General features: G+C 44.7%; 2 protein-coding genes across 7 annotated transcripts in view; one reads left to right on the top strand and one right to left on the bottom strand.

Moving 5' to 3' along the window:
* Positions 1 to 14,830, top strand: part of fmnl3 (formin-like 3) — a 32,550-nt gene extending 17,720 nt beyond the window's left edge. Inside the window, exons 6-26 of one of the 5 annotated variants that reach the window (XM_076740838.1) lie at positions 81 to 227; positions 1,097 to 1,205; positions 1,408 to 1,484; positions 1,916 to 2,009; positions 3,798 to 3,872; positions 3,960 to 4,070; positions 4,198 to 4,347; positions 4,949 to 5,050; positions 5,236 to 5,596; positions 5,994 to 6,086; positions 6,200 to 6,324; positions 6,415 to 6,617; positions 6,702 to 7,005; positions 7,095 to 7,175; positions 7,306 to 7,435; positions 7,538 to 7,698; positions 7,870 to 7,971; positions 9,329 to 9,421; positions 9,544 to 9,667; positions 11,317 to 11,360; positions 12,608 to 14,830. In XM_076740838.1, the coding sequence (XP_076596953.1) occupies positions 81 to 227; positions 1,097 to 1,205; positions 1,408 to 1,484; positions 1,916 to 2,009; positions 3,798 to 3,872; positions 3,960 to 4,070; positions 4,198 to 4,347; positions 4,949 to 5,050; positions 5,236 to 5,596; positions 5,994 to 6,086; positions 6,200 to 6,324; positions 6,415 to 6,617; positions 6,702 to 7,005; positions 7,095 to 7,175; positions 7,306 to 7,435; positions 7,538 to 7,698; positions 7,870 to 7,971; positions 9,329 to 9,421; positions 9,544 to 9,667; positions 11,317 to 11,354 (2,680 nt within the window). In that variant the 3' untranslated portion in view covers positions 11,355 to 11,360; positions 12,608 to 14,830. Of the gene's footprint in view, positions 1 to 80; positions 228 to 1,096; positions 1,206 to 1,407; positions 1,485 to 1,915; positions 2,010 to 3,797; positions 3,873 to 3,959; positions 4,071 to 4,197; positions 4,348 to 4,948; positions 5,051 to 5,235; positions 5,597 to 5,993; positions 6,087 to 6,199; positions 6,325 to 6,414; positions 6,618 to 6,701; positions 7,006 to 7,094; positions 7,176 to 7,305; positions 7,436 to 7,537; positions 7,699 to 7,869; positions 7,972 to 9,328; positions 9,422 to 9,543; positions 9,668 to 10,680; positions 10,803 to 11,316; positions 11,361 to 12,607 lie in introns of all 5 variants that reach the window. The other 4 variants (XM_076740835.1, XM_076740836.1, XM_076740839.1 and 1 more) reach the window with 4 other exon arrangements.
* The window catches only part of LOC143326848 (low-density lipoprotein receptor-related protein 1-like), an 83,588-nt gene continuing 72,694 nt past the window's right edge, over positions 14,681 to 25,574 (bottom strand). Inside the window, exons 65-90 of one of the 2 annotated variants that reach the window (XM_076740832.1) lie at positions 25,349 to 25,468; positions 25,102 to 25,224; positions 24,884 to 25,009; positions 24,676 to 24,792; positions 22,989 to 23,095; positions 22,730 to 22,862; positions 22,439 to 22,561; positions 22,195 to 22,317; positions 21,960 to 22,097; positions 21,710 to 21,847; positions 21,462 to 21,581; positions 21,086 to 21,360; positions 20,797 to 20,975; positions 20,562 to 20,668; positions 20,288 to 20,407; positions 20,013 to 20,189; positions 19,684 to 19,824; positions 19,335 to 19,508; positions 19,012 to 19,173; positions 18,715 to 18,886; positions 18,415 to 18,516; positions 18,122 to 18,195; positions 17,946 to 18,039; positions 17,784 to 17,822; positions 16,966 to 17,110; positions 14,681 to 16,210 (exon numbers count right to left, since the gene is read on the bottom strand). In XM_076740832.1, coding sequence (XP_076596947.1) covers positions 16,073 to 16,210; positions 16,966 to 17,110; positions 17,784 to 17,822; positions 17,946 to 18,039; positions 18,122 to 18,195; positions 18,415 to 18,516; positions 18,715 to 18,886; positions 19,012 to 19,173; positions 19,335 to 19,508; positions 19,684 to 19,824; positions 20,013 to 20,189; positions 20,288 to 20,407; positions 20,562 to 20,668; positions 20,797 to 20,975; positions 21,086 to 21,360; positions 21,462 to 21,581; positions 21,710 to 21,847; positions 21,960 to 22,097; positions 22,195 to 22,317; positions 22,439 to 22,561; positions 22,730 to 22,862; positions 22,989 to 23,095; positions 24,676 to 24,792; positions 24,884 to 25,009; positions 25,102 to 25,224; positions 25,349 to 25,468 — 3,467 coding nt within the window. In that variant the 3' untranslated portion in view covers positions 14,681 to 16,072. The remainder of the gene's footprint in view (positions 16,211 to 16,965; positions 17,111 to 17,783; positions 17,823 to 17,945; positions 18,040 to 18,121; positions 18,196 to 18,414; positions 18,517 to 18,714; positions 18,887 to 19,011; positions 19,174 to 19,334; positions 19,509 to 19,683; positions 19,825 to 20,012; positions 20,190 to 20,287; positions 20,408 to 20,561; positions 20,669 to 20,796; positions 20,976 to 21,085; positions 21,361 to 21,461; positions 21,582 to 21,709; positions 21,848 to 21,959; positions 22,098 to 22,194; positions 22,318 to 22,438; positions 22,562 to 22,729; positions 22,863 to 22,988; positions 23,096 to 24,675; positions 24,793 to 24,883; positions 25,010 to 25,101; positions 25,225 to 25,348; positions 25,469 to 25,574) is intronic. The other variant, XM_076740833.1, reaches the window with a different exon arrangement.

The following is a 25,574-nucleotide window of genomic DNA, read 5'->3' as shown; positions in this document are numbered from 1 at the left end:
CCCCCGTGCCTCTCGTCTACACCCCTGTGCCTCTCTGTTGGCTTGTCTGTTGTCTGTCTGTCTGTGTGTATGTGGCCCAGGTTGGATTTTGAGGGGCTGGAGAATGGGGAGGATGGCTTCTTGGACAAGGCTAAATCTTGGAGCAGGTCCATAGAGGATCTGCATAATACGAGCACCCAACCCTTCTGCAACACACTGGTACGCTCTGCCCGCCAGTCTGTCCTCCGGTACGTATGGCTAAGCTAGCTCCCCCGCTGTTATTGCTCCGCTCTGCTAACCTTGATGCTATGACATGTATTAGCATGCAAACCAGTTGTCTTGGTGCTGTTTTGTCTCAGGATAACGCCTGAATGGCTGATGTGTTATGGGTCTGCTGACTTCTCTCTTGACCTTGTGGGGCTGTGTCAGAGATAGAAACTAAAGACTTTGACCTTTTGCGCGATGCGTTTCTTTTTGTTAATGGTCCTCCCTCATCTGTCCAGATGTGCGTCTGCACTGTCTCCAGATGAGAGCCAGCTGTGAGCTGCAGCATATGTTGGACAGTTGTGATTCTCTTCTTCGCCACTGAGCCACACACAGACAGGAGAGGAAGAGACACAAGCCGCTAAGTCTGACAGGAGTAAATGACTATTATTAGAGTGAGCATAAGAAGAACCTATAGACATCACAGCATTTAGATTAAGATTACTGCTTAATCTGCATCAGTATAACATAATGTATCGTGTTGCTGGAAATGCTGGATCATGAGACAAAGCCATTTATACACTACATAAGAAAATAAGTGATATTATGTGCACATGATGACTGTGCAATACAGTTACATAATAGCAGTGCTTCGACTTCGGTCTGTTGACAGCAGCAAGGAAACCAGGCATCTCCCATAATGCATCTGTAACCTCAAAAACCATCTTAGTTTTTTCTGTCAGGCCTCGCTGTCTGTAATTTTCTCTCTCTGCCTCCGTCTATGTGACACGCTTAAAACAAGAGTCATATGAATACCAGATCACATCCATGAGATGAGCTTTGGTGAAACACAGAATTAAAGTAAGAAAAAACTGAATTTCTATCAGATATTAACTTCTGCCATCTGTTGCAGCTACGGCTCGGTTTCCAACAGCAAAACCATCAAGAACTCCCGTCTCGTGAGCCAAAAAGATGATGTGCATGTGTGCATCATGTGCTTGAGAGCAATCATGAACTACCAGGTACCAAACAGTGACACCAACACTCCACTTCAAGGGACCAGTATCATAGAGGCTCACACACACAGTCTTGGGTGAAAAGGTGTTCTAACTGTGGGCATTTTGTGTTTCCTGTGCAGTCATGTTCTCAATCTATACTCAGGTTTTCGTCACCACATCCTGTTCTCTCTCTCTCTCCCTGTCTCTCTCTGTCTTCTTCATGCAGTATGGCTTCAATATGGTCATGTCTCACGCACACGCGGTCAATGAGATTGCTCTCAGCTTGAACAATAAGAACTCACGGTAAGAACTGAGGCCCCCCGTCTCCATAGAAGCAGGGCTGGGTCAAACAATAGGGGAAACCCTGCAGCCAGTTCATATGATATGCCTCTCATTCTCTATGGAGCTCAGCTTCTCTCTGAAGTCTGGGATCAGAGGCGTATATGCAGGCCGTTCAAGGAATGTTTACTAAAGGAAGATTAGTGGTAAACCGCTGGGGCTGATCACTTCATAATGAAGGCTAGCAGGGTGAACACTTAAAAAGCTATAAAGACCTGCCCTTGTTTCATACTTCATTATGGATAATAGATTTCTGCTCCTGTGTGTTGATGTGATTCTATTAGTTTTGAGGATCTAAAGTCAGGTATAAATATTGTGCTATACCACCTTTAATTTGAGAGAGAGTTAGCGCTCGCAGTTAATCCAGCTATAACGAGTGTCTCCTGTACTTCCAGGACGAAAGCCTTGGTCCTTGAGCTGCTGGCCGCCGTCTGTCTCGTCCGAGGAGGTCACGAGATCATCCTTTCAGCGTTTGACAACTTCAAAGAGGTGCCCAAAGCAATGTTTTAATGAAATTAGAAGCACTACCACCCAAAGTTGCGCTGTTTATAATTTGTTGGTACAACATGGCTAACCACGTGAGGACTGAATATGTGGGGAAAGAAAAAAAATGAATTGACATTAATTAAATTGCCTCCATTTCCCTCATCACTGGTGTGCATGAGGGCATAAAGGGCCAGTGCAGGGGGAAGAAAGTTGAAGCTCTGGGAGTTTTCAGGGTGTAAGCAAGGCTCTACGGTGGCCTGTCTGAGGTCATTAGTCTCATTAAGACACCAGATGTGAGCCAACCTTGAACAATGATAAAGATCAACTCCCTGATGGGAGCCAGTGGACCACAAAGGTTTGCTTAGCCTCTCGGTTTCTGCCTGCCTGGTCATCTAAAGACCGGAACAAGACATTTACCTCGCAGTCGAAAAGCCCCAGAGAGACGCGAGAGCTAATCAACCCACTAGTCAAAACAAGCTGGTATTTCTGCAGTGGTGTTTGTTAAAATGATACATTAATACAAGGTGACAGCTCTTTGAAATCTCACAGGATGACCACCTATGGTTCTCAACCGCAGCTGCACCAGCAATCACGCGTTAGCTCCACAACTCCTGCTATTTCTAGTTAGGATGGTCAGAAATGGGCATGGATTTTTACAGCATGGTTTTTCCTTTTCCCCTTGCAGTGTATTTTCGTGTAGGAAACTTGCTAAAAAAAATCTGTCCCATGTCTTTATCTTTGCTGGCTTCCCTTCCCATGAATTATGATAATAAGCAGAGGCCACGGTTGCAAATGGAGGAAGCTATCCTCTGTTTACATACAGCAGAACTCTTGGGGTGGATTATGTTTGATCCTGGAATGTGTTTAATCATAACAAAACGCTATATTATGTTATGATTTGTCACATGAATTAATATAATACAGTAGATACATAGAGGACTTTAGGGGGGCTGTTATTATACGATTATTGCATCAACTCACGACACAACAGAACACCTCGCCAGCATAAAGATATATGATCTTATTGAAAGGAAGAAGTAAGTCATAAGATACATAGAAAATTGTAGAAAAAAAAGAAAATTGAATGAAGAAATGACTGACTTTGCTCTTAAATACATAATTCTGATGTTGTTTGTACAGTGTATAAAAAAAAGACTGTTCAAAAAAGTTTTGCCGTGATCTTCTCCACGACATAAACCTACTGCATCATTGACTCCACCTTTTCAAAACATTTTGCCAATACTGAGGGAGTTTTGTGCCGTCCCAAAATATAAAGGTAAAGTCCCCTACCATGTCACAGCCCCTTCAACGTAAGTCACATGACTCATTGGTCACATTTTCTATTAAGGTACACATATTCACCATTAACTAGCTGCTTATTAGTCATGTATATCAGTAGCATTTTGGTTCTCTATTAGTCACTATAAAGCACCTATGAATGCCTTATTCTGGGGTTAAGCAGTAAGTAGGAGGTTATTGAGGGAAAACTCTTAGCTGATCACCTGGCAGTTGTAAATATATCTGTGCAGTGCTTTATAACAACTAATAAAGAGCTAATATGCTCCTAATATGCATGCTAATAAGCAGCTAGTTAATGGTGAATGTCTGCACCTTGTATTATTTTTTAAGATTAAGTGTTACCTAATCATTATATTTGGACAAAGGAGGAGAAATATTAAAATGGCTGCATGAAATTGTAATATCATATATTAGTTTTTTAAGATGCTTGTGTAAATCATCGCTATGGATTCAAAGAACAGCCTCTGTATCGCTGCATCCTTTGCATTTTAGGTGTGTAAGGAGAAGCATCGCTTCGAGAGACTGATGGACTACTTCCGCTGTGAGGAAGGAAACATCGACTACATGGTAATACAAGCTTGGTATTATGGATATGTGGAATGTGCATCCAGGTGAATACATTTGGGCTAAAATCTGTCTGTGTCTGTGGTCCAGGTTGCTTGCATGCAGTTCATCAACATCGTGGTTCACTCAGTTGAGGACATGAACTTCAGAGTCCACCTGCAGTATGAATTCACCAAGCTGGGACTTGATGATTACCTGGAGGTAAAGTGACGGCACTGTGGTTAAAAAGGGCCACCTGAAAACATATCCTCGAGTGGAGACTGTTTGTACCGTGTATGTGTGTGTGTGTAGGGTGTCACTAATGCTGATTCATCCCTGCTCATGTCAGAAATGTAAACATACGGAGAGTGACAAGCTGTCGGTGCAGATCCAGGCCTACCTGGATAACGTGTTTGACGTGGGTGGTCTGTTGGAAGATGCAGAGACCAAGAATGCAGCCCTGGAGAAGGTGGAGGAACTGGAGGAGCACCTGTCCCATGTAAGTGCACCACCCAGTCTGGACCACCAACACTGCTCTCTGGGCCCGTTTATGAGATTGTTGTGGTTCACCAGCCATGTACTTAACTTGGCTGTTTCTACGTGGTGATTAGAAATTTACTCAGTGTTTGCATTTCACAAGTGGTTCAGAATAATGACGGGGTGGAGAATGCTGGAGAGCACTGCACGTGAAACAATCCTAATATTGTTCCTATGTTGGCTCAGTCTTTCTGGGCAGTTGCCTTGGTATCCCACGCTGCTTCGCAAAGACCTTCTTCACATGGAAAGGTCGTAGGCAGCCCCTGACATCACTCTCGGAATTTCATAACAAACTCTGCTCTCAGGGGTCAGGAATGATGGGGGAGGATGAGGGTGAAGATTCCAAGAGAATTCCTATGCATCATGTGTAATCTGGTCAAAATCAAAACTGAAAGCTGTGTCATGCTCTCGCTGCGTCATGCCGCTGGGTACATCTTATTTGTTATTGATGATGCACAGCGTGTAGGGGAGGGAGCGGAACTGGGAAAGATGCCCGTGCTGTGGATCAATTCTTCAATTCACCACTTCTCGTCTCTGTTCGCTCGCTCCGTCGTCTCCCGCAGGTGACGGAGAAGCTGCTGGAGGTTGAGAATGAGACAATGATGAAAGTAGCTGATCTGGAGAAGCTGCTCCTTCAGAAAGATAAGGACCTGCAAGTGATTCGGGTAAGCTGGCAGCCGTAATGTTGGAATTTTGCTCGCCTGTCTGGCTTTGTCTTAGCAGAGATCACTTTCAGATGCATGTAGCTAAATTGCTGTGATAGCAAATTAGGTCAGCAGGAAACAGGATGTTAGTTTGGCACGTAGAGTCATTGTGTTGCACTCTTTATCGCCCCCTGGTGGTCATTCAGGAGACCTACGAGTCGACCAACACCCAGGTCAACACCCTGCGGAGGGTTATCAAGGAGAAGGATGCCGCCTTTCAGAGGCACTTCAACATCGAGAGGCGGCTGCTGGAGCTGGAACAGCAGGGCACCATCCGTTTGCACAAGAAGCCTGACGGAGACATCGCCATCGAGCCGCTTGGCGTGGGCGGTGCTGGGAGTAGCGGCCTTGGGATCCCACTGGGTAACATTGGGCAGCTGTCTTTTGCCTCAACAGCTGGATTAATAGAACCAGGAGAACCAGACACCAGTTTACCACCAGCCAGCGAAGCTCCTCCGCCTCCTCCTCCACCTCCACCACCTCCTCCTCCTCTCCCCTCTGCCTCAGGTGATAGACCGTGACTCACAGTGATTATGTCTGGTGACACATATATGTGAAAGTTGACTGTGTTCAGCCGTAGACCCTCAGAGGAGGTCTATTTTCAGTTCTCCTTCTTTGTTCATGCGTGCCAAGCCAGGTGATGGGTCACAACAGTGCTCCTCTAGCCCAGACAGGAAGGGGAAATACAACACTTATTTCCTTTGTGTGTGCAGCAGCCACAGGAGAAACAGTACCAACTGTCAGAGTAGTTTTCTGCATCGTGTAGAACTTAAAGCACAGAGGTTGCAAACATATAACACAGGCTTATAATGAGTTAGGATCAGAAAACACAATGAAGATTTCATAAAACTGCAGTGTTCCAGTGAAAAAGCTTTTTTAATGTTTTCTTAAACATTAATTACAGGCCCGAATCCTCCAGTCGCACCGCCGCCACCTCCTCTCGCTCCACCTCTGCCAGACGCTTCTCCCTCTGTCATCCTGAGTGTGGGTCTTTCAGGTGAGAGCTTATAAAAGTGACATAGTTTTGTGAAGCGTGCTTCAGCGGCTTCGCTTTCTATTCCACTGCAGGCAGAAGAGCAAAAGATTTTATGTTTTTATTCTCGCTCGCAGCTATCAGAATCAAGAAGCCCATCAAGACCAAGTTCCGCCTGCCTGTGTTTAATTGGACGGCCCTGAAGCCCAATCAGATCAATGGCACAGTCTTCAATGAGATTGACGATGAGCGCGTGCTAGAGGTAAGTGAGGCAGACTTGGAAAATCTTTTGCATCACGAGAGTATTACCTCTCATGTGACATGACTGAAACTGTGAATCGCTTCTGTGCAGGAGCTGGATCTGGAGAGGTTTGAGGAGCTGTTCAAGACCAGAGCCCAGGGTCCAATTGTGGATCTCACCTGCACAAAGAGCAAAGTAGCGCAGAAGGCAGTAAACAAAGTCACCCTTCTAGACGCCAATCGCTCCAAGAACTTAGCCATCACACTGCGAAAGGCTAACAAGACCACAGAGGAGATCTGCAAAGCAATAGAAAAGTACACACTTTTCCTGGGCTTGAAATACTTTTTGAACAATAGACACAGTAGAGCAAGTTGCTGATATATGTTTTGTGTACTCAGGTTTGACCTCAAGGCCTTGCCCGTTGACTTTGTGGAGTGCCTGATGCGCTTTCTGCCCACGGAGTCGGAGGTGAAGGTGCTGCGTCAGTACGAGCGTGAGCGGCGCCCAGTGGACCAGCTGGCGGAGGAAGATCGCTTCATGTTGTTATTCAGCAAGATCGAGAGGCTCACGCAGAGAATGAACATCATCACATTTGTCGGGAACTTTTCTGACAACATCAGCATGCTCACGCCACAGCTCAATGCCATCATTGCCGCTTCTGGTTCCGTGAAATCTTCACCAAAGTTGAAAAGAGTGCTCGAGGTAAGAAGTAGATATGTGGACGGGCGTTTTTATCTCGGCAGCATGTGAAGTGTGCATGCACATTCATTTATTCTTCTGTTTACTTTTAGATCATCTTAGCCTTGGGAAACTACATGAACAGCAGCAAGCGAGGATGCGTTTATGGCTTCAAATTACAAAGTCTTGATCTGGTGAGTGTTACGTAGCAGAATTTACAGCCATTTTTTCAAACGCTCAGTTTTTTCGATCAGCACAAAAATATGCAGCACGGCTCATTTGTGCAGTTATTTTGCTGATATTGCCACTCCTTTATATTCACAGCTGCTGGACACTAAGTCTACAGACAGGAAGATGACATTGCTCCACTACATAGCTCTCATTGTGAAAGAGAAGTACCCTGAACTGGCCAACTTCTACAATGAGCTGCACTTTGTGGATAAAGCTGCAGCAGGTGAGTTCAGACACAGGGTGTATGAATAGAAATGTCAGATCTGGTCAGTTGTGTGCTCAGATCTGTAAATAAAACCTATTCCCTGTCGGCTGTGTACAAAAGTATCTCTGGAAAATGTGTTGCTGGACGTTCGAGAGCTGGGGAAAGGCATGGACCTGATCCGGAGGGAGTGCAGTCTCCACGACCATTCAGTCCTGAAAGGCTTCGTCCAGGCCAGCGAGCCACAGCTGGACAAGCTGCAGAAGGACGCCAAGACAGCAGAGGTATCACAACACTGTCCTCACCTCCTAACCTCAAAGTAAATACAAATCAAAATATGTGCGTGTCCACGTGCATCTCACTGACCTCTGACACACAACCAGTCACGACTCCCAACTCCTCAGTGTTTACAGACACCGCTTCCACTCCGACTCTGTCCTCCTTCCCAATTCTAGGAAGCCTTCAACAATGTGGTGAACTACTTCGGAGAGAGTGCCAAGACGACTCCACCCTCAGTGTTCTTCCCCGTGTTTGTGCGCTTCATCAAGGCCTACAAGGTGAGGACACCAAGCAGACATCTTTCCTCTCTTCTGTACCGACAGGGTGCAGCTTTCTCTCCTGGTCAGAGGGGAAGTTCTCCTGCTTTCACACTTGGATGTTAGTGTCAGTCTCAGTAAGCGCAGAGCTCTGGCGGCCTCCGTGCCACAGGACGTGGCGCACAGTCCGAGGCCAAATAACAGGAAAGGCCAGCTGGGTCTGACTCTGGAGCTGCAGCTGTGGTGTTTAGACTGGTTCTCCCCACCCCCCTTCCCTCCTCCCCTTTACCCCCGGACAGCCTCGCCCTGCCCCACCACACAGCACACTTCCTGAGATTGTTCTCGGTCTGGATTTATGGGATCTGCTTAAGGAAATGTGCAACACAAGGATTTCTGCCTATGTGTGTGTCTGTCTGAGTGCGTATGTGTGATTTAAAGGAAGAGTTTGACATTTGGAAATGTTACGACTCAAAGTTGGTTTAGAGGAAAAGGGAGTTTCAGTGTTTTATTGCCAGATATAGTTGCTTACATTTAACATGAGTGAGAACCAAAACAGCCCTGAATAGTGTGCGGCAATACTAAACAAACCACCCAAAAAGAAAAAGTTAGAAATCTAAACCTTATTCTCCATCAACACAAAGAAACAGGAGGAAAGAGAATGGAACAAAGATGGCAGCTGTCCCCTACAGAGCTGCCCGGCAGTGACTTAAAGGTGCTAATTAAGATGCTGAAGAGACACTAATGTCTTAGTAATAAATTGATTAAACAGCAAAATCACTGCCTTTCTGACATTAGCCTGCCAACAACTTACAACAGCGAGATTGTGTTCTTGGCGACAGTTATAGATCAATACACTGTCATGTCAGTCTGTTTAATGTAAGTCTTCAGACAGCAGCCATATTAGCTTGCCACAGATAGCGGAACCAGGGGGAACCAGTTAGCCTGAGCCTGAGGAAAAAAAAAAAAAAAGGTCCTGCAAAGCAGATTTAGTTAACCAGGCTAGCGCTTTTCCCTCTTTCCAGTCTTTATGCTAAGCTAAGCAGCGACCAGCAGCTTCATATTTAGCATATGTCAGTGAGTGTTGTCGACCTTCTCATCGAACTCTCAGCGAGAAAGAGAATAAGTGTAATTCTGAGGATGTTGAACCATGTTTACTGTAAAGTAGCTGTGTGTGTTTGAAAGGTTAAAAGGGAAAGGCTGAAAGAGGGAATATATTTCAAATGACTGGTTATGTTCATCAAAGTGTGCGTGTTCCCTGTTTGTGCTCCACTTTTGACCTCTTTTCTACTCCTGAAGGGCCACATGAGCGTATTGACATGGATTTGTTTGAGTTGCAGTTTCTTGTTGCAGATTGGTCACCTTTTCCCCTCCTCAACAGGATGCAGTGGAAGAAAACGAACAAAGGAAAAAGCAGGAGCAAGCAATGAGGGAGAAATTACTGGCGCAGGAGGCTAAACAGCATGACCCCAAGGTACAAAGTGCATGCAGCCGAGCTGAAAGAAACCTATCAGATGTTTATACAGTGCTAAATAAAGCCTTGTGGTGTGCCAAAAAGCACAGTGAACAGTATAAATATCCTCTCCGCTGGTGCAGGTCCAGGCCCAAAAGAAGAGGCAGCAGCAGCAGGAGCTGATCGCAGAGCTGCGCAGGCGGCAAGCCAAAGACCACCGACCCGTGTACGAGGGAAAGGACGGCACTATTGAGGACATTATCACAGGTGGGCCAGACAGCACCCTAAAAAGACCCCACGTGGGTGCCGGCAGCTCCGGTCGTCCCAGGCCGAGGATGACTGTGGTCATCCACTGCTCGGCTCCTTTGAAGTGCACCTTGTGCTACGTGGTCCAGACACCTCCTCATGTGGAGCAGAGCTCATAGCAGCACAGCGCTCTCTCGTTAATCCATGAAGTGCTGTCTAGTTAGTTCAAATGTACTGAAGCTGTTCCATTTGATTCAGGATGTAAGATCATCATTTACAGGGTCCTGCTTTAAAGCCACCAGGTGTACATTTATTATGTGATTGTAGCATTTTTGATGATGGTTTGTAGAAAAATAAGACAATCCCAGTGACAACTGATTATGGATTATGCAAGTGTCCACTAGGAGTCGCCAAAGTGAGACATTTTAAAAGCCTACGTATAGTAGCTTTAATGGGAGAAGAAAAAGCAGTATCTCCAGCCTCAGGATAGCACATGAGTTAACTGATGTTCGTGTTAATCACATTAATCAGTGTCTAAAATCTAAATATTAATATTGCATTAATGTAATTCGTAGTACTGTTAATAATGCTTCTATGCCACTACTATCAGAGCTGTTAACAGCTTATTATGCAGCTGATTCCTTCCCAAGACATGCTCAGTGTGTCCCAATCCAGTAGCGCTTTACTTTAAATCCCCCATGTAGCATGTACACGCCGTGCACAAACACACTATAATGTAGTTTGTTAATGTACAGTATTTGTCAACAATTGTCTGTTTTTTGGACATTTTTGTCACACTTATCTGTGTTCATATGGTGCATATAAATGCTAAATAGGGGGAGTTAAAGTAAAGTGTTGCCTCTAATCCAATTAAAAACCTCCTGAGGGTTTATAAGGTTTACCTCCACAGTTTTCTCCAGTCTCCTGACAGAAATTTGAAGGTGGTGCAGTGTTTTTCACCCCCCTCCTCCCCCCCCCAGAAGGGCAGTGTCTCAGGTGTGACATGTTTTCTCTCCCTCCCCCTCCTCCCCCAGTACTGAAGAGCGTGCCCTTCACAGCCCGCACTGCTAAACGCGGCTCACGGTTCTTCTGTGAAGCCAACCTCTGCGACGACGCCAACTGCTAGCCCTCCCCCCCTAATGCCAAGGTTGTCCAGGTGTCTCTCGTATGCCTCCCTGACCCCCACCACTGTGCATGCCGCATGATCCCTGTCATCCACCCAAACCCCCACCACTTCAACTACTGTCAACTAACTTGGGCCGTCATTGGTTGTTTGTGTTCTACTTCAGACGACTCCTATCAGGCGTCTGGTGATAGGAGTCAGCCAAACCTCTTTGCCTGCCACAGATCTCCATGCAAAATAAAGCGTGTCAACATATTTTATGTGTGAAAATTATGTTGACGCGCACTCGGTACAATCAGCCATGACTGTGGTTAAATGAAGTGCATGACACCTGTAAAAGGCTGCGCGTTGTTACGGCGTATTTCTTTTAAAGCATTCCTCTCATGGAGCTGACTTCAACAATCATAACATAAAGAGGTTTGGCTAATTCACCGGTTGTTATCAACAATGCCTTGTTTCCATGAAACTAACTTGTTTGGTGTTGGTTTTCCGGCTAACATGTGACTCTTCTGTCCTCAACCTCCACTGTTTATTCTACCCCCTCCAGCTGAGAAGAAGATTAATGACAGTATTTCCCACTCCTAAGAGAGGGTAAGGAAGGTAGCCTGGCTCAAACCCGGCCTGCTTGGCCCTCCAGCTCCTGTGTGCTGCTACAGTGATGTCAGCTGCTTCGGCTAGTGCTTTGGATGCAAATGAAAAAAAAAAAAAAAAGATGCTTCACAACACTGAGATTTGCTTTCCAACACAAGAAGATTAATTAAGAAGTTACAGTTGTTTATAACTTAAAGAAATGAATTATTATCTGTCCTAGCAGCCATTAAACACCCAGTCTTTGCCTCAGAGAAGACCCCTCTGTGACATTTTCACATCATTGTCAGTTTCAGTGCATACCTGCACCCTTCAGATCATCATCATCATCATCATCATCATCCTCACCCCCTCCTATTATGTGTTGCATGTTGTCCAGTGTTCATTCACCTCTCACCTGTCAACAACGTCCGCCATGTTTTGTCTTTGCTAACTGTCGTCCGCGCTGTGCTGAACAGCTGTTTTGGTCAACAGGCTCTAGAGTAAAAGCACACACAGTTAGTCACATCCACATGAACACAGTGCGTGTCTGAGCTGAAAGGTTGGTTTTTACTGGAGGCACAGCTAGCTTGATCGTTGCACAGCAAACCAAAGAGCTTGTTGACCATTGTACTGTAACCGTCATTACTGACGACTGCTGCATTATTAGTGTCGCCATACATTCCCAAAGCCTTGAATTTCACTGTTTTGTGTATCGCTGTCGAAATGCAAGGCTATGGGAATGTGTCATTCAGTGTTAAGCCTGCATTGTTTATTTGCTAATTTTACATTTCTAATACATGGTTAACAAAGGTTAACTGCAGAATTTATTGCAGAATTTTAATTCATTTTCTGACTGAAGTATACTGCAGTAAACACTCAGTTTCAGCCAATATATTAGGTACACCTGGCTAAAAGGAATGCAGTCTAAATCAACGGTCCTGCGTTGAATTAAGTTTTTATGGTCGTTTTGGAGGATGCAGTTTGTGGTGCTGTTGAATTGTACTGCATTACACAGAGAAGTGTTGCTGTTATTTAGCCAGTCCTCAATGATAGAAATGAGGTGGACAAAATAATAGAAACAGCAGTTGTACAATACAGTAGGTGTACCTAATACGTTGTGAACTGAGTGTGTGTCCTCTGCATTTATGGCTTAAAAACACTGCAGAAGAAGTTTAGTAAGCAGAAGCATGTTTGCAGGTTGACCTCTGGGTCTTCTAACATGTGTGTCCCCCCTTGTCTCTCACCCCTTTCTCCATGCCTACTCACAGATCTCCGAAACCAGCCTTTCCTGCGAGCTGACGCGTTGATCCGGAGCGGTTGGAAGAGACCCTAAACCACTTATTCGTCACTTATACTCCCCTCCCCATTATAACCTTCCTCCCTGTGTCCAGATGATCTGTCTCAACCCTGAGGCTGCAGATGACAAAGACTGAAAAGAGGGACAGGACAGAGCCCTTGTTGTCGCTGGGTAATTTATTTATTTATGGAGGCCCTTTACAGCCACTTTTAAGTGAGCAGGCATCATTACAGAAGCACAATGGGCCACTCCTGTCTCACTGCAAACACAAGACTTTCCCTGCTCTGTTGCCACTGAGACGCAGACCAGTCGGAGGACAACTGACAAGACAGGTGAGGTGAGTCGAGGACTGATGGACCACGAAGCAGGAAGAGCGATGCTTTCACTATCAAGTGCCTGCCAACATGTGGATCTTATTCCAGAGACTGTTCATTTTCTCAGTTTATGCAGTCGTAGCAGGACTTGGACTGGGAGGCAGCCAAGGGAAGACGCCAACTGTGCTGCTGGGACGTTTGCCCTGAAGACGCTTGCAAAGCCTTCCTCCTAATAACAAAGAAGCTTTGATATTATAACTAGACATTTGGGCACTGTTTCCTAACATTAAGCCAAGTCAACACTCTCAATCAAGACTTATCGTCTAATTATTTAGAGTTCAATCGCATGTTTCTGGGAGGATTCTTGATTCTACTGGTTCTTTTTGACAAGCTAGACAACCAAAATTTCTCGAATGTGTCGCATTTTACTTAAGAAGTGCCTTTTTTTTACGTGTAAGCAGTGTTATTTCTCGTGAGTCAGCCATAATTTGTTTATTCTACATCTCTCATTTGCTAAAGATTGTATTTTTTAATTGCCTTGTACTATAACATTAGCCTTATAATACAGACAATATGCAACTGTTGAAATTTCCAGCTTTAAAGGCAGACAACAACTAAAAGGTAAGGGGAAATAATGATTTTAAAGATGACTTTTATTTGCCTCTCTAGTACATCGATGTCTTAAAGCTCATCATTTGTCCAAGTAGTTCTTAAAAACTGAATGTTACACGAATGTTACACGCTTTGACGACACTTTCTGTCACATTTTAAGTGACATGTGGGAAGTGACAAATGTATGAAGAAGACTCCATGTGGACTGCTGTTTAAGGGCCCAGATGATTTTAACCTGCTCTAGATGTGTTGATGGATGAAGGACGTTTCCATTCCTATGAGGTCTGATGTTTGAAGCTTTTTTTTTTTTTTTTTTTTTTAATCTCCTGTTTTAACAGAGATGATGCGTTTTCTCTTAACAGCTGTTTAAACTTAAATTGGCACAAAGGGAGCTCTTTACACTACTTAACTTGGCTAAAACATGGTGTGAGACACTATTCTTTAAGTGGACATTTATATTAATGTACATTCAAATCAAGAATTTTACTTTTTAGAAGAAATGATCCATGATACTGTCTATTGACTGAAAATGACACTTCCTGTTTAATAAATAAGATGAATTATGTAACTACAAGCCTGAAGACTGTCATTACACTGGTCTGTCTTTGATGAAGCGACATTCAAAGCAAGCGATTACTACAGGTTCATGTTTTATTCAACTTTTTTTTTTTCTTTAAGGATACTTGATGTTAATTTCTGACGTTCTCCACCAGGAAATAACGATGGATAGCTTTTCGTTTCCATCTCTCCAAATGACGGACAGAGCCACCGTACATTTCTACTATAAAAATCCATTTAATTTCTTATATCAAAAAGAAATAGAATCATAACAAAACAATCAGAACCACAAATGTCCATGTGGGTTTTTGCGACCAAAAGAAATTCTCCAACTGAAAAATCATTATTCTAATTTACATGGTCAGGTGAAAATCTAACAGCAGGATGTAAAAATGAAAAAAAGTGATGAATACTGTTAACATCTGAGGGGCAAAGCCAGAGTTTCACCTAGGATGGGTGTGTGTGAGAGCACCATGCAGAGTGATATGGCTGATAAGCTCAGTTAAAAGCAGCGTGGTGAGCAGTGAGACACAGAGCAACACTTAAAGACTAAAATCCAGTTTGACAGACAGACAGATGGTTAGCGTTAGCAGCAAGGCAAAGGATTTAACAAAGGAATGCTTATCAGGAAGCTGATCAGTCCCTTTCCTGGGAATGCACTTAACAATGAGCATTAACCTAAATTGCATGTTCGTGTAATTACATACAATTTAACAAAAAAAAAAAGAAAAAAAAAGGAAAACCTCAATCTCCCACAGAAGTACGTACCATCAGACGGTCTCCCTGGCCTTTCCTGAAAGTACATTTACAATCAAAAGACGTGGAACAAAAGCTAAATGCAACCGCTCTCAGCTACTTATATGTCGCAGATTGTTTTTCAGTGATGACCGGGAAATTCACAGAAGATTGCCGTCACTCCCAACGAGAACTTTCTAGAACAGTTTCAGAGCAAAACCCGGCTCCTGTTCAGAGTGTCCTGCAGTAGGCTAAACCAAGGCCACGGATATCCATCCCAGACTTTTCATCCTGGAATGTGGACTTTATTACAATCATCTTCATCCAGCGCACTCACACACTGCCACTGACTCATTCATTGCTGACACAGTATGTCAATTATACAATGACTTAAAAAAAAAAAAAAAAAAAAACTGTTAAAAAGTACAGACTGCTATTTGTTACTGATGTTTGTATTCCTGGGTATATTTTCAAGACACTTTGTTAATAGGTTTATATATATGCAAATATATAACTTTTAGTCTGTGCAAGGAGGTAAAAGACAATCACTTGAATGTAGTTCTTTGAGACAACAGAACAGACACTCTGATGCGGAGTCCTCCGTGTGTACATGTGCAGTAGAACAACTTCTCACACCTCTCCCAGCTTCAGTCCCCCTTCAGACCTCCAGCAGCAAACGCACGTATACACATAATGTGAAAGACTGAGCCGAACCAGCATCCCAGAAGCATTCAAAGCGAGCACTGACACTTCCCCTCTCTTTCATGAACAACAAGGACTTGGCAACATTTTCTAGGATGGAACAATATTCTTTTTTTTCCCCTATACAATTCATACAAAAATAAAAAATTAAAATTGTTCCACTGCCATTTGTATCTCTCTTATCTTTTACATTTGCACAGAGGTAGTGGCTATATGCGTGAGAGGGGAGGGAGAGTTGTGAGGAGGAGGTGAGCAAAATTAAAAAGAAGAACTGAATAAATGTCTATAAAATGGTTCCTTTTTGTCACCAGAGGATTTTTTTTTGTCAAAGAACAAAATATAATACTGCAATCACTTAAAAAAGTAGTCCTTCATTTTATACATTTTATACAGTGTTCTCGCTTTTTTTTTGTTGCTTTTCTTTTCGGTTGGTAAAGGCAGAAGATGAGAGAGCTCGTCGGCTCAGCACTGGGTTGGGCAGGGCAGTGTCGGCAGAGTTCAATCCGTGCCAAGCTCTACGCCAGCGGGTCACTCATGTCCTCGTCGCCCTGGGAGAGAAGCTCCTTCTTTTCGTCTGTGCTGGCCAGAGAGTTGCGGCTGTTGTGGGCGCCCATGTACAGGGTGGCATACACTGGGTTGGTGAAGTTGGTGGGCTGCGGAGCAAAGAAAATTACATGGTGACTTAAAGGGCCTGAGAAAGGCAGGGCTCCTTTAAATGTGGAAGTAGCATTTACTGCTTTCTGTGTGTTAAAAAGGTCACAAATTAAACACACACACACACACACACACACACACACACACACACACAAAACAACATATTCTCTGTCTTAAATGGGTTTCCCCTCTCATGACGGGGATTCTTACAGATCGTTGGTTTGCTATTTGTTGGTTTTTTTAAGTCCTTTATGTTCAGCTCTGGTTCTTCATTTCGGGCAGTTCAATCACTGATCAGTGGCACCTGACAAAGCTCTGAAAGACTTTTCCTCCACTCCTGCAGGTGGAGGAAGGGTCTCCCCACACATCATTTGTTCTTTGTTTCTCCTTTATTTAATTTACTTGATTGCTACTTAATGCTGCTTGAGCTGTTATACTAGACCAGGTTTTGACATATTCTAGTCTGAGATTTCTGCTACCACCTCAATGCAAACTAAGGTCAAAGCATTGAGTGTGTCTTTCCAAAAACAATGTTCCGGTTACTTGGGGTAGAACTCTCTGAACAGTTTTCATTGGAAATACTTTGTACCAAAGAAATGGCAGAACAAATGAAATTCCTCTCCTCCCGTGAACCAGGGTGCTGGCAGAAGTTTCAGAAATGTTCAAATGTAGGTACATAAAACTGAAATGCCACCAGGAGGAGGTGAGATGGGTGAACAGATGCTTTATGTAAGAGTGCTTTTAGCTGTTTTACCTTGTCTGGGTCCAAAGCAAAGTCTGAATCCAGGAGCTCCCCAGCGTCATCGTCAGGGTCTCCTTCATAGATCTTATAGGCCGGGTTCCCGATCTCAACATTCATGGCTCCATTTGTCATTCGGTGGTGCTGGAAGCCCTTTGCACTGCAGACAGAGATCAACAAACAGATTAACCATTCAAGCAATACATTTAGACCCTCGTTAAAAAACTATTTTTGGGAGAAATGTTTTTCTCAGTGGCGAGAAAAGTATCATAACTTATCGCATGAACCAGGTACTGACGCAGCGCCAGCAACGTACAATCCACACCATCAAGACAACACACACTAAAGGTTGTCAAATGAGCTTTTGACAAAAGGCCATTTGAACAAACCCAGAGAATTTACTGCAGCATGTCTGTCGTGGAGAATGCTGGATTTTCACATTGCAAATAATCGGCTGTTAGCAAGCATATAAACATTTTTCATAGATGCACAGTTGTATATTTTTCTATGCAAGCACATAGTGTAAAAGCCTAACATTTACACATGTAAACAAGGGAAGGTATGGAGACGCAAGAAGGACAAAACAGTTTTGTTTGCGCATCACCAGCAAAGCTACTTCAGATCAGAGTCAAGAGGTCCCTGTGTTGCTGGGTGGGAAACCCTATGGGTGGCAAACAGGAGATGGCAGGCAAGGACAAACGGACAGATTTCTGCACTGACCAACAGAATGGACAAATGGACTGACAAAAAGCATCAATCTGACGGGGCATTGGGGAAGGGTTGGGACAGGATTTGTGGGTCAACAGGTGAATTATGTAACCCTATGAAGTTACCGCGAGCACTGAGAACGAGATTTGCCCGGCCATAGAGACCTGGGAGACAGGAAATAGATGGTTATCAAAAGGTAAGAGAGAAAGAGATGCTAGATAGCATAGGTATGAGGACCAGATGAGAAATGGGAGTCTGAATTTAAAGTCTCTGAAACCAGGACTTACCCGCGCATTCTCCGCTTGTACCACAAGATGGCGCCGACCACCAGCAGTGCCAGCAGCAGCAGGAGGAGGACTGGGACGACGATGGAGGCGGTACCTGCAAGCACGCAGAGAACGTGAACAAACAGGACCAAAGTGCATGTTTTACTGGCAAAGACTCTCTGAACTGTGTGACTTACTTCCACTGGAAGTAGAAGAATCCACAGACGCTGCTGCAATTTCACATCTGTATCCCCTCCACCCCACAGGACACCTGCACACAGAGAGCCACAGTTACAGTATGAGTGTATGTGTGCATGCAAATTCACTGGTTTCTTCTGTGGTGGTCTTAACACAGTATAGAAACAGAATGCAGGTTATATTAATGAGTGAGATGCAACTAAGAACTGACATGTACTCTGTGCATGTGAAAAACAGAACATGTGTGTTAATGTGTGTGTATGATTAGTTGGTGGTGGGTTTCATATCTTACTTGCACTGAGGCAGCAGTGTGCGAGTGTCAACTGAACACTGTCCGTTTGAGCAATAGTCCAAACAGGTATAGCAGCTGGGTTGGGTCTGACCATTGGGACAGCTAGACACACACAAACATACACACAAACACGGATTAAAAAAAAAACCAAAACGTATTAATAATATCATCAATGTGCCCTGCTCTGTTCTGATGTCCACATATTTTCATCCATGTAGCTTAATCAGTGTAACCTGTAAAGCTGCATAGACTGATGTCTGATTTACTTTGTGCAGAGTCCACATTCCACAGCGTACCTACCTGCAGGAAACCTCACTCGAGGATGATGTCAAACACTTGCCCGTTCCACAGAACTGACATTTGTCCAGCTCACACTGGTGTCCGATGTACTGAGTGGGGCACTGACAGAGTTTGGTGCCGTTGGAGGTTTGTAAGCAGGTTCCACCGTTGTGACAGAAGCCTTCACATTTACCTGAGGACAGGAAGGAAGACGTGCGAAGAGAAATGATTCAAACACTGTTTCATAGATTGCTTTATCATCCATAGTCTACGGTGAAGTAAAAGTCCGTAAATACATCTGACAGTGCTGCCACTTACTGTACTGGCACTGGTCTCCCTGGTACTCCAGCGGACAGACACAGGTTGGCTGGTTGCCCATGTTGACCGAGCAGTTGCCGCCATTCAGGCAGTAGTCCTGACAAGTGTGGCGGTTACAGTTGGGCCCTGTGAAGCCTTTTGGACACCTGCAGGTTGGAGCACCTAGGACCCAGGAAAGATATGAATGAATATGTTAATTAAGAGCAAACTGACACTGCTTACAGGCAAGCTGTAGATATGCATCGCAACAACTTGTGTTGAGACTTCTCGCTTAACTCCAAACTGAGAAAAGTAGAATATGTGCAGGTGTGTCGTGCTCTTACCTGTGTGAGAAGCAGTGCATGTGCCTCCATTCTTGCAGTAGTCTCTGCACTGGTTGATCTCACATCTCTCTCCGGTGTAGCTGGGCTGGCAGCGGCACTTGGCCACCTGGCGGGCGTTGAGGAAGCAGCTCCCACCATTCTGACACTGTATATCGCAGGGCCCAGAGGGGGGCGCTGTGGAGGGAGAATTCCATGATGAACCAACATTTTGTAGACAGCATCTGACTGTAAAGGTGCCTTGGTGAAAACTGCCCAGGAGATGGATAAATGGAAAGTAGGGGATACAGTTGTTGCTCTGCTGCTAAGCTATCCGTACGAGTGTGTCAGAGCACTGTGTCTGCAGACTTACAGAATGGTGACTGGGTGGGGGCCGGTCTCTCCACGCATGTGCCGTTGTCAGCCATGTAGTTGTTTGGGCAGGTACACACTGGTCCGCTGGGGCTGAGCAAACACAACCACTCACACTTCTTCCTGTCACATGGGTTAGTCACTGGTGCAGAAAGAGACAAGACATCCAATAAGAAAAACTGCATGAAATGTATAAACTCCCCCAAAACCCCCTTTCTTTCTCTTGGTTGATGCATGTATTTATTTACATAAAACTTCTATGTGTCTTTCAGGATGTAAGGTAACTGTATACTATAGTATAAAGTATACTCTATGTAGAAAAGCACTCACTCTCTGGCTGCTTGTAACGGTGGTAGAGGACTATGTCAGTAGCATGGTTGATGCCTGTTGTCAAATTCTCCATGGGGCCTTTGCCAAACTTGTTGACCCGGAAGACAACATTATTGATATAGGTGACTCCGTATATGTAGTCCTCAAAGATATCAATGCTGAACGGATGGAGCAGGTCTGGAAATGAGAAAAAAGAGAAATGGGTAAAAAAGATCTGCTTGCAGATTTCCTAACTTTCAGGATTCACACAGCTTTGAGTGTAGATAGAACTCAACTGTTTTTGATGCCAGAGACAGAAACGACAGGATCAGAGCCATCCAGACGAACACTGCCAATCACAGAGAGTTTAGCATCCGCCCAGTAAAGACGCTCGTTGAAATAGTCCACAGCCAAACCTGAAGAGACAGAATGGGAGCAGATAAAGACATGGCGATTTCCATAAAATAAAAGGCTGTGATGTATAGCAGGAAGTCGCTGAGAGAGAGGTTTTCATTTTCCTTGGACAAGTCAGGATTAAGATAAATCATACAATGCTAATACAGCACTGACCTGTGGGCCACTGGATATTTTCATGAACTAGAGTTTGTCTCAGAGTGCCATCCATGGCAGCTGTCTCAATTTTAGGATGGTTCCCCCAGTCTGCCCAGTACATGGTACTGAAGAGAGACACAGAGGTGGAACACACAATTAGAAAACACACAGCAGCAGAAAAGGTCATAAAAAAAGTGTATTTTATGATTGTTGCCGTGAGGCCACCATCAAAGAGCTCAGCACTCTGTCTTACCCCCTCTGTGGATCCACTACAATAGCGTAAGGCTCGTCTATCATGCCAGAGATGAGGGTCTTGCAATGCTGGCCTGACATCTGAGCCACTTCGATGACATCTCGACCAGAGTCGGTCCAGTACAAGTTACCAGCCACCCAGTCCACCGCAATACCACGAGGCATCTTCAGCTCTTTGATCTGGTTATGAGCAGAGAGGTATTTACAGGATGTTCATGTGTTTGTGTGCATGTGTGTGTAAGGGTTACGATGGAGAATTTGTGTTTCTACGCATATTTAACCAGCATTACCTGCAGGTTGGTGATCCTGCCCTCACTCTGCCGTCGGTTACGGTGAGAGTTGGAGGAGGTCGACGGTCCCGGAAGTTCATAAGAGGAGATGCGGCCCGTGTGCCAGTTGGTCCAGAAGATGCGGTTGGTCTTGACATGCAGGTCCATCGCATCAATGCGCACGCTGGCATCGCCCTGGAAGGTCTGCTCATAGCGCCAGTTGGGCATGCCGGGGTCCAGGCTGCGTATTTCATTGTCGTCGGCTATGTAGAGAATCTGCCGACTGCTGTTCATGTCTGGAGGGAAAAGAAATTAAAATTCACAATTATTATGAGAGCTTTAAAGAAGCCCTAAAGGGATATGCAGTATATAAAACAGATGCAGTTCTGGTCCTCACTGTCAGCCTTGCAGGTCTCATTGATCCTGGTGAAGTACTTGTGGCAGCTGCATTTGTGGGAGCCTTTGGTGTTGTTGCACATGTGGGAACACACTCCAAACTGCAGACACTCGTTCTTATCTGAAAAACGGAGAGCCAATGGAAAGTCTCATTAAATAGAAAGAAATTACAGCCCAGCTCCTCACCTCCAAAGTGTAAACATCCCAGTGAGTATGTCATGACGGGTGCAGTATTTTGTGCACGTGTACCTCCACAAGTGTGGTGTCCTGTCTTCTGGAAGCCTGGCTTGCAGGAGCAGAAGGAGTCTGTGCCGTTAGTGACACAGTGGGCCTCGTCTCCATCACCACACTGAGTCCTGTTGCTTCTGCAGTCATTTAGTTTGGTATCTGAACAAGAACACACAAAGGAAATGTGAGTGATTCTGCTGACATGCAACATTTGAAACCTCAGGTTTGTGGTTCGCTGCAATAGGAAGAAATCAACTTTGACATGAGTCACCTGTCTTGCAGTTGATCTCGTCAGAGCCATAGTCTTCACAGTCGTTGAAGAAGTTACAGCGCAGAGTGGAGCTGATGCATCTGTGATTGGCACACAGGAACTCATCCTTCTCGCATGTGGGAACGGCTGGAGGGGCCTCTGTGGACATATTGACACAAACACAGGTCAGCAATCTCCTGAATCAAAGCTGAAGAAGGAGGGAATTTCACATCGATTTCAACGACTCCAAACTTACGACAGTTCAGTTCATCTGTGTTGTCACCGCAGTTATTGATACCATCACACCTCTTTGACACTTGCAGACACACGCGGTCGTTTTGGCAGCGGAAAGTTCTGGTGGGAGGACACTGGAACTTTCCTAAGAGCCAAACAGAGAAAGAAGAGGGACAAAATAGAGAAAATAAAGAAAAATAGGTCAGGACAAAAGACGAAGACTGACAGACATTCAACATGTGTGTGGCCCGCATGGCTGCACTCACTGCACTCTTCAGGGTTCTCGTCAGAGTTGTCCCCGCAGTCGTCCTCCCCGTCACACTTCCAGGCGAGGGGTTTACACAGAGTGTTGTTACACTGGAACTCATCCAGAGGGCAGTGACGACCAGCTGAGAAAAACAGGAAATGATTTTTACCACTGCTGTGGCATTTTGCATTCAGGTACTTTGGCACAATCGGCCAGTTGTGTCACCATTCATTGTCATACAAAACCAAACAATTAGAATAGTCGTAAAAACAAGAAAATTCAGCATATACAGACACAAACATACACTTACCTGCACTGCCACAGTTCTCCTCATCACTGCCGTCCATGCAGTCAGGGTCAGCATCACACCGCCAGCGGATGGGGATGCAGTGTCCGTTCTTACACTGGAACTGGTCGTTGTCACACTTCAGATCACAGTCATGCTGAAGAAACATCAGAGGATCAGCTTTCATACTTACAAATGAATAGTAAACACATAAAATTCAACTTTCTTTCCAGATTAATACAACATATTGCTTAAAGGACACCCAAACATGAACTTTCTGCACCTCATCAGATCCATCAGCACAGTCGTGGTCTCCATCACACTTCCACCTCCCAGCAATACAGCGGCCGTTTGTGCAGGCAAACTCACTTTCTGAACATTGTCGAGGCACTACAGCAAAGGAAAGGCAAGATTCATGTCAGGCACAACACTGGTAAACAGTTAACACTGAGCTCTGGCTGCTTTAGCCTTCAGCACAACACACAGGACAAAGGTTGAAGCAACCACAGAAGAAGACTGCAGGGGGTGATGTGAGAGACTGAAAGGAGCTCAATAAGTCTCAATGATACTGTAATTAATTTGTAACAGAACTGAATTGATTTGTGGTAAGAATTAGGACTAGCCTTAAAATAAACTCTCATGCAGTGGCATCTAGTGGCAAAAGGGAAACAGTACAACAAAATTACAAATGAATCCATTTAGAGCCCAGCTTGCAGACTCTCACAGGTGGGTGAGGATCAGACAACAGCATGAGTGGAGACACAGCAGGGAGGTGACACAGGGTACATCTCAAGTCTCTAATTTGATATTCCCTCGCTCCTTGCTTGAAGCAGACGTGGTCCACCATCTTGAAGACTGTCTCAAAGCTCTTATTTCTGCTCTGAGGAGTGAGGAGAAATCTCTGAGGAGTCGTAAGTGAGGAGGCAGGAGAGCTGCCCTCACCAAAGCATTTTACTGGCCAACAAGCCCCCATACTGGATATTGGTTATTAATTGGACGCTGCAGCTGATCAGACAGATCTGATACATCACAACATCACTGGAGTTTCATACCAGAGTGAAGACAGATAACAGATTCAACTAACTGAGTCAGAGCGAGTAGGAGAACGAGAGAGAAGAAACATTTTTTATATCATTTATCGTCACTCCCATTCACACAGTCACATGTGAGGCTGAGCGTCAGGTTTGATGTGGTTACATAATTTCAATTTTCCATGAAAAATTTAGCCATGTAAATGATTTCTAGCATTGAAAGGCACCATGATCATATTCTGGGTTAGATATAAATAATAAATTCACAATCAGAATATCAATAAATACAGAATCAAATAATATAAATGAATTCTGCCAGTAGAAATGGTTCTGGTGCCTCTGAGCAGTGGTCGTTGAACAGGTAACAGGCAACAGAGAGAAAACACAGATAACTGTGTGCCTTTACTGGTATTTGCACAGTGCACACGTGCAGACACAAATTCATCAAAAGTCTGTACGGCTGGTAAAGCTGCTGCCGTCTTCACAAATGGTCATTGCTTCTCATGACGCTTCAGAGGAAAGGACATTTCTCTAAAAAAACATATTTCCTCGTTTCTTCTCTCTTTGCATGGTTTCTTTGCGTCTCTCCATGCATCCTTGGTGGGCGGGACTAAGACGCAAGTGAGGGAACTGTGGATGCATTCTTAGAGACTTGGGGTGTACCCACGGAAAACTGGAGCAGTGCACAAGTGAAGGTGGAGTAACTTACCTCTGGCTCATACCAACAGGACAGTATGAAATGAAAACGAACATCAAATGAGGTGAGATGCATCAGAAATGACAGCGAACGGATGTTAGTGCTGAACAAGAGCCTTCTTACGCACAGTTAACAAGTTAACAGTACAAAGTGAGTGTAAGTGACACTGGGCGAGGTGAGACAACAGATGTTGACAGTATACAGTATGAAGGTGTTGCCTCCAAACTGAAAGTGACACCTACTACACTTGTCTTCGTCTGAGTTGTCCCCACAGTCATTGTCGTAGTCACACTGCCAGCGGCCTGGCACACAGCGGTTGTTCTTACATCTGAACTGGTACGGTTCACATGTCCTCTCAGCTGTACAAACCACAGACAATCTTACTGTCAATAACAGCAACATAGAAAGAACTAAATCCCAATTAATTGTAAACAGAGAGGATTTTCTTACCACACTCCTCTTTTGGTTCATCTGACGCATCGCCACAGTCGTCCTCGCCGTCACACTTCCAGCGGGCGGGGATGCAGCGTCCGGAGTCCTTACAGCGGAACTCGTCCACACCACAAGTCATCTGGGCTGGAGAAGGAAACATTTTGGAGGTGGTTACATTTGAGAGCTGATTAGGATGACTCATGAAATAAAAGTGCAAAATAAAATGGGAGTCTTACTGCAGTTGGTGGGTTCGTCAGATCCGTCCACGCAGTCATTGTCGCGGTCACACACCCAGACACGAGGTATGCATCGTTTGGTGATGGCACACTGGAACTGGGTGGGTGCACATGTGACCTCAGCTTTGGGAGGGAATAACAGATTTATAGTTAATGCATGAAGTTAAACATCAAAGTGAAAGAATAGCAAACATCAGACCTGGCACTGTGTTACATAAGATATAAGTGAAAAAAAGCTTCTACTCACGGCAGTCTTTCTCGTCCTCTCCTTCTCCGCAGTTGTCCTGGCCGTTACAGCGGAAGATCCCTGGGATGCAGCGGCTTGGGTGGGAACATTTGAACTGGCTGGGCAGGCAGACGTGAATATCTGCAGTGCAGTTAAACAGGTGGACAGAGAATCAAGCGACGGATTTGATGCTACTAAGTCACAACAACAATAAAGTGACAAAAAAACTAGACAGGGCATGTTATTA

Source organism: Chaetodon auriga, chromosome 10, assembly GCF_051107435.1.
Source record: "Chaetodon auriga isolate fChaAug3 chromosome 10, fChaAug3.hap1, whole genome shotgun sequence".
In the NCBI taxonomy this organism is placed as follows: Eukaryota; Metazoa; Chordata; class Actinopteri; order Chaetodontiformes; family Chaetodontidae; genus Chaetodon; species Chaetodon auriga.
The sequence above is the reverse complement of the archived record's forward strand: the minus strand, read 5'-3'. Positions and strand labels throughout refer to the sequence as shown.